At 36.2% G+C, this 20,727-nt stretch overlaps 1 protein-coding gene across 4 annotated transcripts in view; it reads left to right on the top strand.

The window, feature by feature from the left end:
* The window catches only part of ORC5 (origin recognition complex subunit 5), a 144,658-nt gene that overhangs the window by 39,206 nt on the left and 84,725 nt on the right, over positions 1-20,727 (top strand). For 3 of the 4 annotated variants that reach the window (XM_053218591.1, XM_027071722.2, XM_015077724.3), the window contains exon 12: positions 6,616-6,726. In XM_053218591.1, coding sequence (XP_053074566.1) covers positions 6,616-6,726 — 111 coding nt within the window. Of the gene's footprint in view, positions 1-6,615; positions 6,727-11,478; positions 11,536-20,727 lie in introns of all 4 variants that reach the window. The other variant, XM_027071723.2, reaches the window with a different exon arrangement.

Below are 20,727 nucleotides of genomic sequence, written 5' to 3'. Positions count from 1 at the left end.
GTTGACAATTTCTTTTAGAGAATTCATAGATGAGAAGATTTTCCTGCAATTTTTAACTAAACACAGTTGGTTTTCCTCTTTTCCCCTTTGACACACCCACAAGAACAACATTAAAGAAATACAGAAGGTGAATGAACAGATAAAGAGTAAATGTGAGACCTGCACAGTTTGGAACTGTGTTACAGGTACACTCACAGGTGACTAAGCCTCCAGACAAGGCTGCCACCTAAGCCCAAAGCAAGCAGATTTGACCAAGGAGTCTGGAACAGTTTAGGAATTAGAGGCTCTGAGCACCTTGAAGGGAGGGGTGTGGGACTAGATCGAAGTTGGCGGAAGGAGCACTGGGCCTGCTCAGATCACTTGTTCCACTCTCTGTGCATTTAAACCACTGCTGCTTTTCTTGGCAAAAGATGAAGTTCGACCTGTAAACTTTGTACCACAGAAGCTGTGAGTTTTGTTTCTCACTCCCATTCTCACAAGCAGCTTTCCTCAGCCTCCTAAATTGATAGTGTTTTCTCAGGACTTTGAGGACATCATTTTGCTGTCTTCTGGCCTTATTGTTGCTGCTGAAAAATACACTGTTAGTCTGTTATTCCTTTGTTGATATCTGTGTTTTTTTCTAGCTGCTTATAAGTCTCTTCTTTAACTGTAGTGTTTTTTGGTTTTTTGCTTTTGTTTTTTTTCTGTTTCACTGTGGTCAATCTGGGATTCAGGTTTTTACTTGGGATTTGTTTTCTTTCCTGAATTTGAATAATGATACCTTTATTCAGTTCTGATGAATTAACTCTTCAGATAGTGCCTTGTTCTCTTTCTCTCTAACATGTCTTCCTGAGGCACTGATTAGATGTAGGTTAGACCTTCCCACTGTGTCCTCTTTGTTTCTTCAGTCGTTCTCATTCTTCATTACCTTTGGTCTCTGTATGCTGTGTTCTGGGTGATCTCTTCAGTTCTGTGTTCTGACTCTCTCTTTGGCTTTGTCTATTTTGTTGACATCATCTTTGTGACTCCAGTAATTTTATTTATAATTCTTAGATGTTTCATTGGTTTATTTCAAGTCTGATGACTTTTATATTTTTCCTAGTCGTATTTTTCTTTAACATAAATATATTTTATGTTCTCCTTATATTCCACTATTAGAAGACCTTATTGGTCTACTAATTTTCCATTTTCTATTTTTGCTGACAAAATGCCTTGTTCCTGAATATTTTATTATTTTTAATTGTTGACCAAACTTGGTCATTTGGAATTTTTGAAGCCTGAAGTGTGCTCTTTAGAAAGGTGTTACATTTACTTCTGTGCAGGCATTTAAGAGCACCAGTAACCTGTGATCATTTGAAATTCAGTTCTTAGCCTTGTGGGTGGGATTTCAGACTGCAGAGATACTGTGAATTATACTCCCACTCCCCCCATCAGCATTAAGCCCTACTTTCTAGTTGAAATCTCAGAGAAGACTTTTTTCCTCTCTTCACACAGAGTCAGAGTTTGACAGGGAAATTTCCTTACTGAATACATTTGCTTGGCACGGAAAAATTCCTCTGGTATTGCCTCTTCACTGAGACATCTCTGATTGGGTTTTCCACTATAGGCATATTGTTGATTTTGTACCCTCTTTCTTATGTGTGTGGTTACTTTGGGTCATAAAGGATTGATAGGAGAGAGTACTTACAGCTGGGGTGGTCAGGGAAGGATTTGTGGTAGGCCTTACATATGAATGGGTGCTCAAGAATGGTGAGGATTGGATGTGCAAAGATGGGAGAGGAGGCCATGCCACTTGAGGAAATGATTGGAGCAAAGAAGCAGAGATAAAAAATGTAGGGTATAAAAGAAATAATGAAATGTAATTGGCTGAAGTGTCCGGTGAATTTCAGACAAGTCATTTGAGGCCAGATTATGGAGGAATTTTGTCAGTCACCAGTTCCTTAAGCTTAAGGGAAGGAATCTTATCTCTTCATTTCTGTATCTCAGGACTTGGTGGTTATTTGCTGGGTGTTTACAAATGAAGAAAATTGAAGAATGAATACAAGACTGAGAGTTTTAAGCCTATTCTTTAGACTTAGAAAACCATTTAAAAATTTTGAGGTGGAAGATGTATGCGTGCTGGTCATCAGTGAGGACTGTGAAGAGCTAGCGCTCAGACCGCCCCTGTGGAATGAGTGGATTTGTGCAAGTCTGTGAGAAGGACGGTCTTGACGGAGGGAACTGTATGAGCAGAGACCTCCTGAAAATGTCTCTAGTTGTAAAGGAACTCTAGTTCTAGTAGTAGTAGTAGTTGTTGTTGTTGTTGTTTTCCTCTTCCTCTTCCTCTTCTTCTTCCTCTTCCTCTTCCACCTCCTCCTCCTCCTCCATTTATTTCTTCTGAGAGAGAGTGAGCAAGTGAGCATGAGTGGGGGAGGGGTGGGGGGGGGGAGAGAGAGAGAATCCCAAGCAGGCTCCATACCATCAGCACAGAGCCCAACACAGGGCCTGAACCCACGAACCATGAGATCATGACCTGAGTCGAAATCAAGAATCAGATGCTCAACTGACTGAGTCCCTTAGGCACCCCTGAACTCTAGTTCTTCTTACTGACTTGAATTTTATAATAGCCTCTTTCGTCTTTGGTTCATGTCGTTTTAAAATCTGACCTTAACTGAAACTGTACAGTTTTTAGTTTATATTTTTGTTCCCTCTCCTCCTGAAATCTTGATTGAATGCTTATTTTATGCCGAGCACTCTGCTGGATGCTATGGATATTGCGGAGAGCCGAACAGCCATTGTCTGTGCCCTCCTGAAGCTCTCAATCTAATCAGGGCATCAAACCTTAAAAAGCAAACCACATGAATAATTATTGTAACAGTTGTTTTGAAAATATTACAGATCTTCAATTGTGTAATTCTTTCTCTCTGTGTATACTCAGTTGACACTGGTTTTTTAAGATTTTAGTTTTTAATTCAACTAATGCATATGCGTGATATCAGATTACTTGCCAGTTGGTTTACATAGAAAAGCAACGGTTTTTCCGCTCTCCTCATCCATAGTCCCATTCCTCTTCTTTGAATTGTTTCTAGTTTTAATTTTTCTGGTATAGATATCCATAACCCTAAGTTTCTGTCTCTACTTTTCTTTATGTAACTTGACACCAAATTTGCTGCCATTTAACGCCTCAAAAATTGATTTGATTTCCTTTTTTGATTTTTCTGTTCTTACAGGCCTTCCTTCTTGAGCTCTATAGTGAATTTATAGGCATTTCTCAGACTTCCTCTTCCCCTCTAGATAGGAAGCCACCTTGCCTTTATAACACACAAAACCAGTTCAGTGAGGAAGATAAATTATATGGCTTGCATGCCACTAGAACACTTTAATTTTAAATTGGATATGTGTTTTCTAATCAGAAAATTTAAAAAGTGAAAATCAGAGAAGTAGGTTTTCATAATGCGATTCTTAGGCCTAATTGCCTCCCACGTGATTCTAACACTTCTGGAATTTAGGAACTAACCTCAAGTCATTTCTAAGTGTTAATGAGGACAGGGACACCAATTCCATTTAGATATCTCAGCATTTACCTTAATTTTTTTCTTTCTTTCCTTGAACATCATTTCATTTATTTATTCATTGTCCATTTATCTGTTCATTTATTTAATGATTCCAAGTGCTAGGGATAAAAAGGTGAATAAAACATTTCCTGTTTTCAGGGCAGTTATCTAGAAAAGAAAAAGAACACAGAAACAAGTATATCTATATCATGATGATTATATTAAAAGCTGTTGAGCATTTATAAGCCAAATACTATGAAGCTCTGTGTTTGATCTTATTTTAGTTCTCAGAGTGACGTGTTGCATGTGTTTACTGTGATTGTCTTCATTTTCTAGGTGAGGAAACTGAGTAACTATTAAAGAAAAATTAATTCAATAACTGGCACAAAGTTATGTAGTTAAGTGGTAGAACTAGCATGCGCTTCCAGGACTTTCTGACTCCAAAGCCTACCATGTTAACCACTGTCATACAACTGACCAATGATTAGTATCTAGATTTTTTTAAAGACTTACTATACAAACCCGTAAGAAAAAGGCAAAAATCCAATTGATAAGTGGGTAAATGATACAAAAAGGAACTTGAATGTCTAACAAACCTGACATGATTATCAGTCTCATTCACTAGTGAGAGAGATGAGACTTTAAACCACAGCTGATGTTTCATGTTCTCAGATTGGCAAAACTAAAAAAAAAAAAAAAAAAAAAAAGTGATGCTTTCAGATGTTGCTGGTAATGTAGAAGAATATGAGCCTGCATATTCTGTAGGTTGGCAATAATTAAAGTTAATACGTGAATGTACTTTATATTTGTCAGGATAGACCAGGGTATGCTGTTGTACAAAAACAAATCCCCAAACCCTCAGTTGACTTCACATAACAAAGGTTTATATGTTGTTCATGACACAACTGAGTATGAGTTGGGTGGCCCTCTTTTATAGTGATGCCAAGTGAAACATGGTGATTTCCAAAGTTGCCACTGAAGGGTAAGAAGATTAAAGGATTAAAAGAAGATTAAAGGTTTGAAAGGCCAGATTTGGAAGTAGGTTACATCACAGTCACATGTATTCATCCAACTGCAGGAGATACTGAGAAATGTAGTCTTCCCATGTGCCCAAGAACAAAGTGTGGGTGAGCACACAGCATTGTCTGTGCCCTCTCCTTTAACTTAGCAATCCCATTTAGAGAAACTCACACATGAACACAAGGGGAAATGTACAGGATTGTCCATCACAGTATCATTTGTGATGAATGATAGTGATGAATTTTTAGAAGTAGATAGTGATGGCATTCTGTAGGGCAGTTTGTAAATGGGATTAAAGTAGGGCGGCTGGGTGGCTCAGCTGGTTGAGCATCTGACTTTGGCTCAGGTCATGATCTCTCAGTTCGTGAGTTCGAGCCCTGCATTGGGCTCTGCTAATAGCTCAGAGTCTAGAGCCTGCTTCATATTCTGTGTTTCCCTCTCTCTTGGCCCCTTGACGAGCGGGGCAGTCGCTCGTGCTCTCTCTGTCTTTCTCAAAAATAAATAAACATTAAAGCAATTTTTTTATGGGATTAGAGATGCATGTATCAATATGGATAAATCTCAAAAACATGTTGAAGGAAAAAAGCAACTTGGCAGAGTGATAGTCCAAAATAGTATCATTTATATGAGATTAGATGTTGCAGATAATGCTATATATTATTATTTATGAATACATATGTAGTACTGATATAAAACCTGTAATGAAAGTGGTAAAAACAAATTCTGGATAGTGGCTCCTTCTAGGGAGAAAATGAGATGGGAGAGGGGTCTAAGGGAGCTTCATTTTATCTATAATGTGATCTGATGTTTTATTTCTTTGCACATACTGCATAATGTCAGGGTTTGATAAAATTGGGTACTGGGTACATTGTTATTTGTTATATCAGCCTCTGTATTTTTTCTAAGGGTTTAAAGTGTTTGATGAGAAAGGATATAGAGTTTAAGACCTGGAAAATGATTTCTGAACTATTTTTTAGATATAAATAGCTGAGGTAAACGTTTTGTAATTCTGTGTAGGCATTTTTCTTTAGACATTCTTATTTATTCTTCTTTAAAGAAATAGTTATTCTCTTGCATGTAAGTGAAGATTTCCATTTATTTGCCATTGCTTAATATAGAGTACTTAAATTCTAACAGTGCTACTAAAATTATCTTACCGAGTGGACCTTGAGTACTTCGGTTTTCTTTTTTTTTCATGTTTATTTGAGAGAGAGAGAGAGAGAGAGAGGGAGGAAGGGAGGGAGGGAGGGAGAGAGAGAGAGAGAGAGAGAGAGAGAGAGAGAGAGAGAGAAAATATGAGCGGGGGAGGGGCAGAGAGAGAGAGGGAGACACAGAATCCGAAGTAGGCTCCAGGCTCTGAGCTTTTAGCACAGAACCCTATGTGGAGTATGAACTTGTGAACCAGGAGATCATGACCTTGAGCCAAAGTCAGACTCTCAACCAACTGAGCCACCCGCGTGCCCTGAGCACTTCAGTTTTCTAATAACAAGTAATTGTATCATGTGACTTTGTACACAAGTATGAACGTTTTATAATTTTTCAGTTTTTAAATTTTGTGTTTCAGGCTGACAGCATATTCACAAATTACAAAATATTTTATAAGTTTTCTAAGCTAGTATTTACTATAACTGATCTTTTTAGAATTACTGATGTGGAACAAATGTATTTTCCTGATGATGGAACACAGAGGAGTGAATAGTGAGCAGTAAGGAGTAAGTTCTATCTAGGAGTTAGGACCTAGACCGTGGTTTTGGATATGCACTGTTTTGACAAATGACTTGGCTAACTTACTGAACATCTAATTACAGCAGCAAAGTAGGTGTGATATTCAGGATGTTCAGGACTGAGATGGATGAGTTGTCAGTTGTTTTCTTTAATGTCTGTTTATGCTAAGTCAGAAAAACTTGAAGGAAATGTTGAAAGAGAATTCATGATCGTTATCAGCTAAGGTTTTAAGGTAGAGACTGGAAGTTAGAATTGTTAGGGTCTTTGGGGAACAATATACATGTTTTGATACAAGGAATTTGTAGTACAGAAAGTGTACTGCTGTAAAAATAAAATCCGTGTTCTTTTGTTGTTACAGACAAGCAATCATCTTCTCGGTCCAAAACCATTTCCACTTGACAGGTTATTAGCAATATTGTATAGTATCGTGGATAGCAGGGTTGCTCCAACAGCAAACATCTTTTCCCAGGTAAGCTTACTGATAGGTTATTATCTGTCATCTTTATTTTTATGGAATTCTTCTGGTAGTATAGTTGGTATAGTTCCAAGCATTTAGATTTTTAGTCAGGGTATGTTACCGTTTTAACTGTGGAATGAACTTTGTTCTTGGTAAGTACTTGAAAATTCCAAATACAGCATCTTTGAGGGTATCCCTGAATTTGCTTCTATTTATAGGTATAACTTGATGACAAAAACAACTTGATATTTTTGGATGTTTTCTTTTTTCAATAAAGGAATTATTTTAGTGTTTATTTTTTAGTAAATAGCGAGCGGGGGAGGGGCAGAGAGATTGGGAAAAAAGAATCTCAAGCAGGCGCTGTGCTAACAGCCCTGATGTGGGGCTCGAACTCACGAACCGGGAGACCATAACCTGAGCCGAAATCAAGAATTGGATGCTTAACTGATTGAGCCACCCAGACTCCCCTCACTAAAGGAATTTTTAAATTAAATGATTATAATTATCTTGCTGATTAAATAAATAAGTGGCTTCATGATTAAATTGAAGAATTATAATGTAGAAATATAATCTAATGAAGACAAAATGTTTAAAAACTTATTTGTAAGAAAGTAATCTATGATATCCTTATTCCTCATATATGTATCTTATAAATTGACAGAATGATTTTAAAAAAATGTTTATTTTGAGAGAGAACGAGTGCGAGCATGAGCAGGGGTGGGCAGAGAGAGGAGAGAGAGAATCCCAGGAGGCTCAGTGTTTCAGCACAGATCATGGTGTGGGGGCTCGATCTCATGAACCATGAGATTGTGACCTGAGCTGAGCCACCCAGGTGCTCCCACAGTATGATTTAAAAAAAAATAACTTCGGGGCTCCTGGGTGGCTCAGTCGGTTGAGTGGCCGACTTCAGCTCAGGTCATGATCTCGTGGTCTGTGAGTTCGAGTCCCGCGTCGGGCTCTGTGCTGGCAGCTCAGAGCCTGGAGCCTGTTTCAGATTCTGTGTCTCCCTCTCTCTGACCCTCCCCCATTCATGCTCTGTCTCTCTCTGTCTCAAAAATAAATAAACGTTAAAAAAAAAAAATAATAACTTCCCAGAATGGTTAAGTTCTCAGAATTTTCACTAGATGGCAGCAGTAGCATAAAAATATGAAATACGACTTTTTTTTTTTTAAACAAAACAGTCATTAAGGTTTTTCAGTTGACATTTTAAGAAAAACCTATTAAAAATATGGTCACAATAGATTTCTTAATTGGCACATAAAAACAATTCTTACCACATGGTATGAATGACTAGAAGATAAATGAATGATGTGACTAATATTAATGAAAAGCATTCACCTCAGATTTTGCAATGAGCATTTTGTTTGATGTATATTTAGGTTGAAAAATATGTAACATAATAACATTTATGTTACGGATGGTGGTAACTTTTAAGTTTTCATTTAAAGAAGACTTTGAGAACCAAAAACAGATATGTTCTCGACATTCTCCACCCTGAAGTTAGATAATTTTTGTATGTCAGAATTTATAGAAAATTCTTATCTACATTCATTGTGTCCTTGAAGAAAGGTATTCTAGTTGGTTATTAGGCTATGTAAATAATAGCTTAGCTAGATTGGTAGCCTTAGTGCTGTTAATTTTAAAAATCTAATTCAGTTTTAATCTGTATTACAGGGTTTTTTTTTTTCTTATATATTTTTAAAAAACTTTGCCTGAAATTACTTTTTAAATTTTTTTTTAATGTTTATTTATTCTTGAGAGAGAGCACAAGCAGTGGAGAGGGAGACAGAGGGAGACACAGAATTTGAAGCAGGCCCAAGTCTCTGAGCTGTCAGCGCAGAGCCTGATGTGGGGCTCGAACTCATGAAACACAAGATCATGACCTGAGCCGAAGTCGGACACCTAACCGACTGAGCCACCCAGGCACCCCTGAAATTACTTTTTAATCAGACTTTGCATTTTGTTAATAGCTTTCTACATACACTACATGACGTTTTTGTTTTGTTTCTGCTCTTTCAATAACTGTGAAACAGAAAACAGGTATTATGAACTTTATTATAAGGAATTGAGCCTTAGAGAGGTTAAATGATATTCTCAATATGACACAATGAGTAGATCTTTGAGAACCAAAGCCTAGAGAAGTGAGGCAGACAGTTCTAAACAGAAAAGGAAGGCATTTGCATCACATGTGATTGTACTTCACAGATGCCCCAAAATTACCTTGTTGGGGAATGGAAAGAAAGATAATAAGTGGGTTTTTTTTTCCCCTTCAGAGAGCTTGTAATTTATTCTAGGAGGGAAAAAGCATGTACATAACAATAATGCTATAAAGCTGTTATATGGATGCTAGATGGTGCTGCTGAGAATTTTAGAGCAGAGAGATCACTTTTGGATAGGGCAGGATGAGAGAAAGATCGCTTCACAGAAAAGGCACAAAATGGAGCTGGGCTGTGCGCAACGAATAGGGTTGTTTTTTCTGTAAGGATTTCTAGTTTACATAAGTGATACATGTTTATTGTACAAAAATGGGAAAATGGATAAATAAAAAGTAAGAGAGAAAGCGGACATCTTACTTGCAGTGAGTAGCATTCAGTTAGACTAGAGATTTAAAGCGGGGGGATGATAGGAGCAAAGGGGTGGGACTAAGAAAAAGCTAGACACGTTCGTGAACTGTGGCATCGGTTTCATTGAAAGTGGATGGTGCTGCATAGTAGCAGTGGTAGTAGTCACTGGAGTTGGGAGCCAGTAGTCTAGTTCTGCCACCACCGCACATCGTGCCTTGCTGTTGCTGCCTTATGTATCGTACCTTACGTTGGTAGAGCAGTCTTGCGCATGCTAAGTTAATTGTTATAAAGGAGAAGGAACTGAAGCTCAGAATGCCTAAAAGATCTGCCCAAGATCACACAGCAAGTCACTAGCAGCATCCAGATTGAGATGCAGCTTGTCCCCAGAAGTCTGTCTAGGTTTATAGGGATAGACCGTCCAAAGCACCAGGAGGTTGCTGATGTAGAGATTTACTACTCTGAGGCTTTGATCATAGATGATCAGTGTCACCAGTTTTTATGCTTTCAACAGTGTCTAATGTAATTAAGGCCTAAATGTGTCTTTCTGTTTTTAAGGAAGTTAATTTATCTTCAACCTTAAACACCTAAACAAATTCTTGTTCTTTATTTTTTCTCACTAGCAGTAATCAAACTGGTAATTTTGTATGTTTAAAACATGGTTTTAAATGAATTTGTGTTCATTTGATGACAGCTCACTTAGGACTTGATCTCAGTGATTCCCATTTGGGATACAAAGGGTGAGGGAACACAGATGGATAGATGTAACTAACCCTATTTGCTTGGTCAGTGAAGTAGCCAAGAAAGTCAAGTAACATACAAACCCTGTTTAAGAACAAAATGTGGCTGAAATCACATTCAGAAAAAGGGTATTTCTCCCACATGCTTATTTTTTTCCTTCCCATGGATTCCCAGATCCTTTTGTATTTTCTCCTTTTCATTCATCAACTATGCTCTTGCCCATAGGAATCACAGTTTACCTATGCACGTTTAATTTTCTAAATGAAAAAAATAGGACATTTGTATTGGCATTGCTTACTTGATATGGACATTAGATGGCAGTATTGCTGCATTCTAGCTTTAAGATGCACTAGGAAAACCGCTTTGACTCCTTTATATTAGTCTTTCATGTTTAGAGAAAGCTGTTAATTTCAAAAACTGGTTTATTTGAACAAAAATACAATTGCCTGAAGATGGATAATGAAATATGTGTGTGTGCACATATGTGTACACGTTCATGAAAATGTAAAGATTGGTAAAGAATTGTGTTGCATAAGTATTTTCCACTTAGAAGAAAGTTATTTTCTTTTGGCTGTGATGTGTCTATATGAGATGATAATGTATTATTTTTCTACTCCCTTATTCTGTATCCTTTAAGGATTTATTTTATAGTAATGTGGTGTTACATGTTACATAATTATTTAATAACTTTTTACATATGATAAATTGATCAAGGGGCACCTGGGTGGCTCAGTTGGTCTAAGTTCGGCTCAGGTCATGATCTCACAGTTGGTGAGTTTGAGCCCCACATCAGGCTCTGTGCTGTCAGCACAGATCCTGCCTTGGATTCTTTGTTTCCCTCTCTCTGCCCCTCCCATGCTTGTTCTCTCTCTCTGTCAAAAAAATAAATACAAATTAATTTAAAAAAAGGAGAGGCTTGATTCTACTCCTGTTAAAAAAAATTGATCAAATGTGGCATATATGTTCGTGATTTCTTGACGTGAAATTTTATTTCCATTGCAAGATTTCAAGTCCAGTTTAATCTGTAAAAAAGCTATAAGAATAGTAGGTTAAGGAATCTTTAAAGTTGTTAAAATTCCAGTTAAGAATGATAATCAAATTCATAATGGGATTAGTAATAGTAGTATTGTAATTGTTATTCTTCTGAATATGTTCTTTATCAAATTTTAGACAAAATTCTATTCATTAATCTTTTAGTCTCATAACTAGGTAAAAGAATATTACCACATTCAACATTTTACAATAGATTAATGCTCAGATTGATCAAATCGAAACATGGTTTTTAAATTTTTCTGAGACTTTCAAATATGTTTAGGCTTATGCAATTTAATATAATCTTGTAGTCAGGGACGTGCATCATTTTAAAAATTTTCACTTACCTAAAACAAATATATCTCTTATATATGTATCTGAGCTTTGTGAATGGCAAAGCATTAATTCTGATGTTTTCATTCTTTGTCAGTGTGGCTAGAATGGATAAACTATGCCATTTATGTACAGGAAGTGGTCAAGGTTATAGGTATTACTTTCAAATTTTAATTTGATTAGATATGTTATTTAAGACCACTTATCTTTAGAATAGATACTACTGAATTGTCTTTTTTTCAGAAGCATATGAAAACCAGTTATGCTTCTTCATCTTCTTTTTCTTTGATGAAGAATGGTAATTTGGAAATTTTTTGCACCGTCTTGTTCAAACTTTTGATATTTCTGTGTCTTCTCTTACTCATCCTTGCCCACCTCCTCCATAGTCTTGTAGTTAGGTGAAGATAGTGGGAATACAGTTCTTTAAGATTGTGGCCATGTGTATCACTTATTTTAAAATATTAAGCCATATTGCCTTCTCTTCTCCCAGAGGATAAATTTGCTGAAGAGTGTATTTCTGAAATTATTGGTATAGGTTTTTAAAGTGACTTTTAAAAAGGAAACTTGTATTTAAAAATTTAAGGACATTCAATTATACATATATTACATATTATCATTGATCTTATTTGATCAGTTAGCATTTTGAAAAATTATTTTTAAAGATAGTTCACTGTAATTCCACAATTCAGGAGTTTTAAAATAATATAATTATTATATTGCTATATTATAAGAAACCGTGCACTCTAAATTAATGTCAAGAAATAGCCGAAAGATATGAAAAGGAACATACATTGTTCCTTTAAAAAATAGGTCTAGGGGCACCTGGGTGGCTCAGTCGGTTAAGTGTCTGACTTCTACTCAGGTCATGATCTTCTGGCGTGGGTTCGAGCCCTGCATTAGGCTTTGTGCTGACAGCTCAGAGCCTGGAGCCTGCTCCCGATTCTATGTCTCCCTTTCTCTTTGCCCTTCCCCTACTCATGCTCTGTGTCTCAAAAATGAATAAATGTTAAAAAAAATTAAAATTAAAAAATTAAAAAATAATAGTTCTATATGCCATACTGACAAATTGATTTTTTGTGGTAATTAATATGTAATTTCTGAATGGCTTCCTATTTAGGTGTGCATAATTTGATAAGGAAAAAAATTAAATTAAAATGTCCTTATAAATTGGGGCACCTGGGTGGCTCAGTCGGTTGGGCGCCTGACTTCGGCTCAGGTCAGGATCTCACAGCCTGTGAGTTCGAGCCCCGCGTCAGGCTCTGTGCTGACAGCTCAGAGCCTGGAGCCTGCTTCAGATTCTATGTCTCCCTCTCTCTCTGCCCCTCCCCTGCTCATGCTCTGTCTCTCTCTGTCTCAAAAATAAATTAAAAAAAATTTTTTTAATGTCCTTATAAATTTATTATCATTTTTAAGAGTATAAAAAAGAAAAATTTTGAGCAAAGTATAACATACAGGTATATTTTTTAAAAAATACACATTTCCATTTCTGCTTTCTCTGCTTTTTGAACTCATGTCATGATGCCTTATACATATTGGAATATATTTGGGCTATATTTCTACATCAGTTTAATTTTTTGGTCATGAATCAACTTGATCTTTCCCCACAAAGGTTGCATTAATTGCAGTAGCATTTAGATAACTTCATGCTTTCTACTCATTTAGTTGTTGGTTTATAAGCTCTACGGGATATATTTAAACTAATAATTTTGATAATTTCCAGATAATTATCAGTCAGAATGCAGAATGATAATTTAGTTATTTTACCTGTGCGAGTTTTCTGAAGCAGAGGCTTCACCTCTAATTTATCATAGCTGGAAGATGTTTTTGCTGTACTTGTTAGGACTGCTAACCTTTATTCAACCAAAACCAGATTTTTGGCATTTTTCTTCAAATATAGGTAGATGTACAGTAAATTTGTATAATTTCCTGCTTTTTTAAAGTTTAGAAGGGATTTTGTTAATATTATTTATTTCAAAAACATTTAAAAATAAAAATTTTAGGGGCGTCTGGGTGGCTCAGTTGGTTCAGCGTCTGACTTTGGCTCAGGTCATGATCTCACTGCTTGTGAGTTCAAGCCCAGCTTCCGGCTCTGTGCTGACAGTTGAGCCTGGAGCCTGCTTTAGATTCTCTGTCTCCCTTTCTTTGTACTCCTCCCCTGCTTGTTCATTCCCTCTCTCTCTCTCTCTTTCAAAACTAAACATTAAAAAAAAAAATTTAACAAACGTGTTTGTTGAATCTTTCCTTTTGACATGCCTTGAACTTAGTGTTGTGGAACATGATTGTTTTATACCTGGTCATAATTAAATTTTGCTAATGTCAAATTAAATTTAGTTGTAAGTAAATTAGACTCAATTAGTTGTGTTTATTGGTATCAAACAATCCCAATTAAGACTTGAAACTTGTTATGGACAAATAAGCAGTGTATTATATTCGGCTTATTATAAACTAGGTGGCTCTTAAAAAGTCAAATGGGTATATATCAAATGCTTGGTGATTATAGATTATACTATTACATCTGTCTTTTATATACAATATTTCAAACTGTTTTTGTAAACTTTTAACGAAAACTACTTTAACCAAATAAACTGATTTTATAGATTTTACTTATAATTATAAAACTTCTTTACCTTAAAAAATTAGTTTGCATATTTTATAATATTATGGTTGTTTGATATATATTTTTACAGGAAACGTAATACCATTTATTAAATGCTAGCTAGTCTCCTAGCATCAGAAATCATAGTTGATGAAATACTATCCCATAGATATACTGATTAGATAAGAATTTGAACTTCATAAAGGGTAATGTCCTAAAATCTAGCTATAATATATTATGAAGCGAGTTTAAGTGTGATTATTTTCTATTTCTATATATTAAAGGTAGCGAAGAAAACAGACAGTTTTCCTGAAAATAGATTCTCTGCATAGTAGAGTATTAGAAAGTATGAAAAGCTATTTTTTGGTGATTTGTCTGTGCTTCATTTGGCTTGTAATCACATTCCAGTGTCTCTGTCATATCCAGCTTAAATACTTGATGCTATTAAGGTAAATTATATAAATCGCAGAAAATATCTTAAATGCTAACATTTTCTAATAATCTTACTATGTTTTTTTAAACCACAACTGAGATTGTGGGACATTTCATTGCAAACACGGTTAGGAGGCTTACTTAATGTCTGCTTCACTGATGAACATAGGTCAGCAGGGGTGCTGTTTGACTGAGGCAGGCCCTTCTCTAGCCTTGAAGAGCCTGACTGCCATGATGCTTAGTCTCCACTGGTGCAGTAAATTAGATTCTCGAATCCACTACTACCCCTAATGTGGATGTATTACTATTCTGCCATCAGGCCTCTCTGTAGTAGGTGCTTATTTCTGCAGATTTTTAAAAAACTATTTAGGGATGTTTCATATTTCAAAAGAGTCAAGATACTTTTGTGGTAAAGAATACTAATATAATCATTACCAAAGATTAAAAAAAAAAAGGGCGCAGTATATTTTACTCTATTGCCCAGGTTGAATTTCTTGTCATCTGTAAAAGAACAGTGTTTACCCCTACACTACTCTTCTCATGTCTTCCCTAACCCTGGTATTAAATTTCTTCAGTGTAGCTCCTTTGCCTTTGTGAATATATCAGCCCAGCAGTAGGCATTTTTATTGAACTCTAGAAAAATGGAACCATTGCTTAAGGGTGACATGTAAAATACTGCCTAAGGGATAAAAAAATGCATAAATTATGCTTTCACCTTTTGAGTAAAATAATACATTGGTACCTTATTTTCGTAGGCAATATTTTATAACTACCTTTCTCAAAGCTTAGTAGTGCCTCTAATAAGTATACCAAATGTATACCCTTTGTTCACATTTTGGGGGCAAATGCATTCAACACCAATAAATTTTATTTGGCTTGGCAGAATTTTTTGCTGAAAACACAAAGGAATGTATGGAAATGTGCCTTCGCATGCCTATTTAAGAGAACCTGTATTGTTAATATAGTGACTATTATAGGCAAATGCATACCTTAATTAGAGCTTTATGACTAGTTTGTCTTAATGAGGAAAGGAGTTTCAATAAGAATAGGTTAGGAGTTAAATGATTTGGAAAAATCTACATCATGGAAATGTGTGCTACATATTAAAATACTTTTACAAAAAGATGATTAGAAGAAGCGTTGATGCTTAAGGGGTTTTCCAATGAGAAATTGTCTTGATTCCTCTTCAGCTCACAACTAATTAGAGTCTTTGGGAGGACGTTGACCTCACCTGCCCATACAAAGACATATTTCAGTAGCTGATGCTGCAGAAAAGTCCTTATCCTTTACCCTAGGTGAGAAATTGGGGTTCTCAGTGCTAAGTCATCCATAGAACCTAATTGTTCCCTCAACTTGGACTCTCTGAATGTGATAGAGTTGAATTCTTAGAATTGAGAGTAGTCATGCCCTATTGATAGTTAAGAATCAGAAAGGGAAATAAACTTACCCTGAACTGTCTTGTCTCCTCCCTTAACTTCAAATGCTGTGTGTCTGCTGACATCTTTTCAGTTCTGTATTTCTAGCCCTTATCCTAGCTCTGGACCCTAATTGCCAACTGAACAGTCATACCTCAATGTGCTGTGGTCATCACACGCTGAATGTATCCAAAACAAAAATTATTCCCTAAACCTCTTTCTGTTTTTTCAGTGTTACCTAGATTTCAGAACTAATCATTTATTTATTCAGTCTTTAACAAAGCACATACTTTGTGGTATGCACAATGTTAGTGCTAGAAACACAAAGATAATATAGGTATTTTTTAGTTCAATGGAGAAATCATCTCTGAATACTTTTGTCTCCATTTACTTGGTCACCAAGTCCAATCTATTTTTCCTCCTACATACAGATGGTTCTTGGATATATTCCTTTCTTTCCCCATTGCCATGACCTTAAATCTATATTTTCTTTGTCTCCTAGACTATTGCACTATTGTCCTAACTGGTCTCCCTGTCACCAAGTACTTTTGAATTTATCTTCCATACAGTCTTCAGCATAAATCTTAAGTAAATTTGATCTTGTTTTTCTGCTTACATTAAAAAAAATTTTTTTTTAATGTTTTTATTTATTTATTTTGGGAGAGACAGAGCACAAGTGGGAGAGGGCAGAGAGAGAGAGAGAGAGAGAGAGAGAGAGAGAGAGAGAGGGAGAGAGAGAGGGAGAGAGAGAGGGAGACACAGAATCCAAAGCAGGCTCCAGGCTCCAGGCTCCGAGCTGTCAGCACAGAGCCCAATGCTGGGCTCAAACTCATGAGCCGTGAGATCATGACCTGAGCTGAAGTCACACGCTTAACTGACTGAGCCACCCAGGCGCCCCTCTGCTTGTACTGTTTTAAATGAGTTACATTATCTGTAAAATCATTTCTCTATTCCATAGCATTTCCTGTAAGTTTCTTCACAAACTGGCCCCATTTTCTGCCACTTCCTTTATGGCCCTCTACACCATTCACAGTAAGCTGTTTCCTCTCTGAAAGCACAACCAGTTTTTCCTTTATATTGTTGTATATGCTATTCCCCTACCACTGTTGAGCTCTCTTTTATGCTTTGTGATCCACACCCCCAAATGCCATTTCTCAATCCACATTTTGCCTCCCTCCCTATTATTCATTCTCTTCTCTATAATCAGTTGTGTTTGTACTTAACCACTCGCCCCCCTCTCATAATTGTGTTATTACCATTTTATTATGTGTTTATCTTCTCTGATATCTTGAACTCTTTGAGGTTGCAAAGACCTTGTCTTTTCATTTTTGTGTCTCTCACATAGTGCCTTGAATGTGAGATTCACTCATTGAATGAATGGTTTCCCATTCTCTTAAGCTTGCAGTTGTGGTCTTCTTAGAGACTAAAGATTTGCAGTCATTTGTGTGCTGATTAAGTTCTAGGGATTATAGGCATTATCTTTAGTTCCTCTATGTAAAAACATACATGCCAGTTTTTGTTTATCTGAGCATAATTGGAGACTAATAGTCCACTCCCCACCTTTTTTTTTAACTAAAAATTCCAAAGATGAATTTCCAGAGATGATGATTTTAAGTTGAACAGCTTTGACAGCATTTACCTATCGCTTCTATTGCCGCACTCATCATCTCCACCTCATGTGTGGAAAACTGTCAGTTGAACTCTCTTGATGTATGCCACATGCTCATGAACTATCACGTCACCTGAAATCAGATCAAATGTGCTTGTTGGGTTGTGTGAACCTCATGCATTAACATATCATATGTTAAGTTCTTTTATTTAAATAATTTAATATGTTTCAAGTTATAAAGCTCCTCCAGGACAAACAGGACAGGGTATTTCACAAATCAATTGACATAGATATCAACCTATGAAAGTATAAAAATAATGAGCATGTTAAAAATTAATTACAGTTGTAAATTGATTTCCTTTCGTTGGCAGAAAGAACATAGTTTATTAGCCCAGGAGCAGGTTCACACTGTTTTAACATCAAGCACTTCCAGCTGAAGCTTGTTAGTGACTGCCTCTCAGATTAAGGAAAAAAAAACCTCAGTGTGGTACATGAACTCCTCTTGTTAAGACATAAATAATCAGCTCATCCCCTACATGGATGAGAACAAAGAACATAATAGTATACAGAGCAAAGATTAATTAAGTAAATATTGCACGACCCCATTTAAGATGTTAATTAAAAAATATCCAAGTGTAAGGAGGTGTTCACTTTTAATTTTTCTTTGTGAATGCCTGTGTCATGACATAGGTGCTATTCACAGGAGAAAAATATATACTTTGGCACTTGAATTAGGCAGATTGATTATTTTAAGCTAAAGTAAAATAAAATTCTTTGTGGTTAGTATGTTGCTAATGCATGAAAGCTAGGGAAATAACATTCTTTTTTGATAGTAAGATGCTTCAGAATTTTAGGTGTTTTGTTCATTAAAAAAATTTTTTTTAAGTGTTTATTTTGAGAGAGATAGAGAGAGAGACAGAGCATGAGCAGGGGAAGAGCAAAGAGACAGAGAGACAGAATCTGAAGGAGGCTCCAGGCTCTGAGCTGTCAGCACAGAGCCCGATGCGGGGCTTGAACTCACAAACTGCGAGATCATGACCTGAGCCGAAGTCGTATGCTTAACTGACTGAGCCACCCAGATGCCCTTTGTTCATTTTTAAACCAAGGGCTAAAAACCAGAAATTTTATTTTGAGGAAAAACATCGGTGGCAACATATGACTAAAACTTAACACTAATATTAACTAGTTCCCAAAGCTCTTTTTTCCCCTTTTCTCAAGTTATGTCCGTATCTTCATCTAGATCCTGACTTATAGTCCCCTCCACCTTTTTTTTTTTTTTTTTAACTTTATTCTGTATTCCTGGCACAAAATCCAAATCTTGACTTGGAAAAACCGACTCCCTAGGCTACTTTCATGTTCATTTGAATTTCATTCATCTAGATTTGGGCTTGACACAATAGACAAGCAGCTGTGGAAGACAGTACATAGTCTCCTAAAATCTGGAAATTATTGGCAAAAGAATATGCTTTAATAGGTAATAGAAACCAAAAAGTGGGGGTAAATGATTTCCATACAAAAATTTAAACTTACTTAAATAATTAAAATGACACTTCTTGAGAATGATTTCAATATTTCAGGAAAGACCTTTCCATTACCTTTGCTTTTTAAAAGTTTAATGTTTATCCTAACTTAATTTTTTCAACTGTTACATGTTTTGTATGATTTAGTGTCATAAATTTTTCTGTAAATGATCTTTAATCCACAAATGTATAAGAAATTTTGCATTGGGATACCGTTTTTAACATTACCTAATTTTAGATTTTAAGAAATCATGCAATTTCCCCACCTTAAATTATCTTTTAAAAATTAAACCTTAAGGGGCTCCTGGGTGGCTTAGTTCGTTGAGCGTCCGACTTTGGCCCAGGCCCTGATCCCGGGCTTCATGGGTTCCAGCCCCGCGTTGGGCTCTGTGCCGATGGCTCAAAGCCTGGAGCCTGTTTCAGATTCTATGTCTCCCTTTCTCTCTCTCTGCCCCTCCCCCACTCTGTCTCCCGAAACAAATTAAAAAATAAATAAAAATTAAAATTAAACCTTAAAAGCAATGATTTTATATCTAATGTAATGTGCAGTCTGATTTATGGAAAGTTAACATTTCATTAGGTTAATAAAGTCCACTTAATATTTTACTTTGGTGAATCACACCCCTGACATCTGATCCTTTGTTCACATGATTGTTGAATAGTAATTCTCAAGGCTGTTACCTGTATCCCTAGGGCAGGACATTTGCCTATGTGGACATATTTCTTTATCCTTTCTGCTACAGTTTCATTAAGGTCTTTGTTTTGTCTGTAGTGGTTTTCCTGCTGGGTTTCTAACTTCTGGCATATTCACAGGGCCTCCTTCCAGGGTGTAATGCTTCTAGAGTTATCATTTTACTCCCCTCTCCCATAAAGCTTTCTTGAGTCTATCCCAACAAAGTGACCTCTTCCCTGTGTACTGTAGCTCCCTTTTGGGGGTAGTGTAAGAAATATGGGCTTTAGATTCAGATGGTATTCAAATTCAGTGGTGGTCTTATAACTGTTAGCTCAGTGACCTTGAACATTTACCTCTTTGAAGTTGTTTCCTTATCTGGAAAAAGGTTTATGTATAGTACCTAACTCATGGTGGGATTGTTGTGAGGACTGAAGAAATTAAAGTGCCTACCACAGTGTCTGTATTTATAATCTATCAATGCTGTATCTGATCTATAGAGCTGGGACTCAGTAGTAGGTTCCATTCCAGTCCCCATATCACTAATTACCCATGGTATCTAATATTAACCAGTCCCATGGCTCTCCCCCACCCACCCTCAAGTTTTGTCCATATTCCCTGCTAGATCCTGAAGGAAGAAAGGAATGCCAGGTTACATATGTGTCATTCTCAGGAATTTAGAAGGACTCTAGAAGAAAAGATAAAAGTATTGACTGGGGTCTTTAGTACAGTAGTTCATACTCATTGCAGACCACCTTGTAATATTCATCAGCACCCAAAGTGAGGCATTATTTTGGCTAAACATTTTTAATATGTTAAAGATTCTTAAGACTTAATATGTTAAAATTCTTAATACGTTAAAGATGCTTAATTTAAAATTTATTTTTGGAACTCTGAAATGTTTTTTTGTAAATCTCCAGCATGGTATAGGTGTTATATTCTTTTTCACTGGGACTTTTAGAGTAAATAATTTCGAAACATATGCTAATGTGATTCAACATATTTGTTTGGGGTGACTGACCAGGGACTGATAATGTCATTCATCCTTTTATGATGTCTGTTTTCTCATCCATAAAATGAGGCATTGATCTCCAAAGTTTTCAG

This window comes from Acinonyx jubatus, chromosome A2, assembly GCF_027475565.1.
Source record: "Acinonyx jubatus isolate Ajub_Pintada_27869175 chromosome A2, VMU_Ajub_asm_v1.0, whole genome shotgun sequence".
NCBI lineage: Eukaryota > Metazoa > Chordata > Mammalia > Carnivora > Felidae > Acinonyx > Acinonyx jubatus.
The sequence above is the reverse complement of the archived record's forward strand: the minus strand, read 5'-3'. Positions and strand labels throughout refer to the sequence as shown.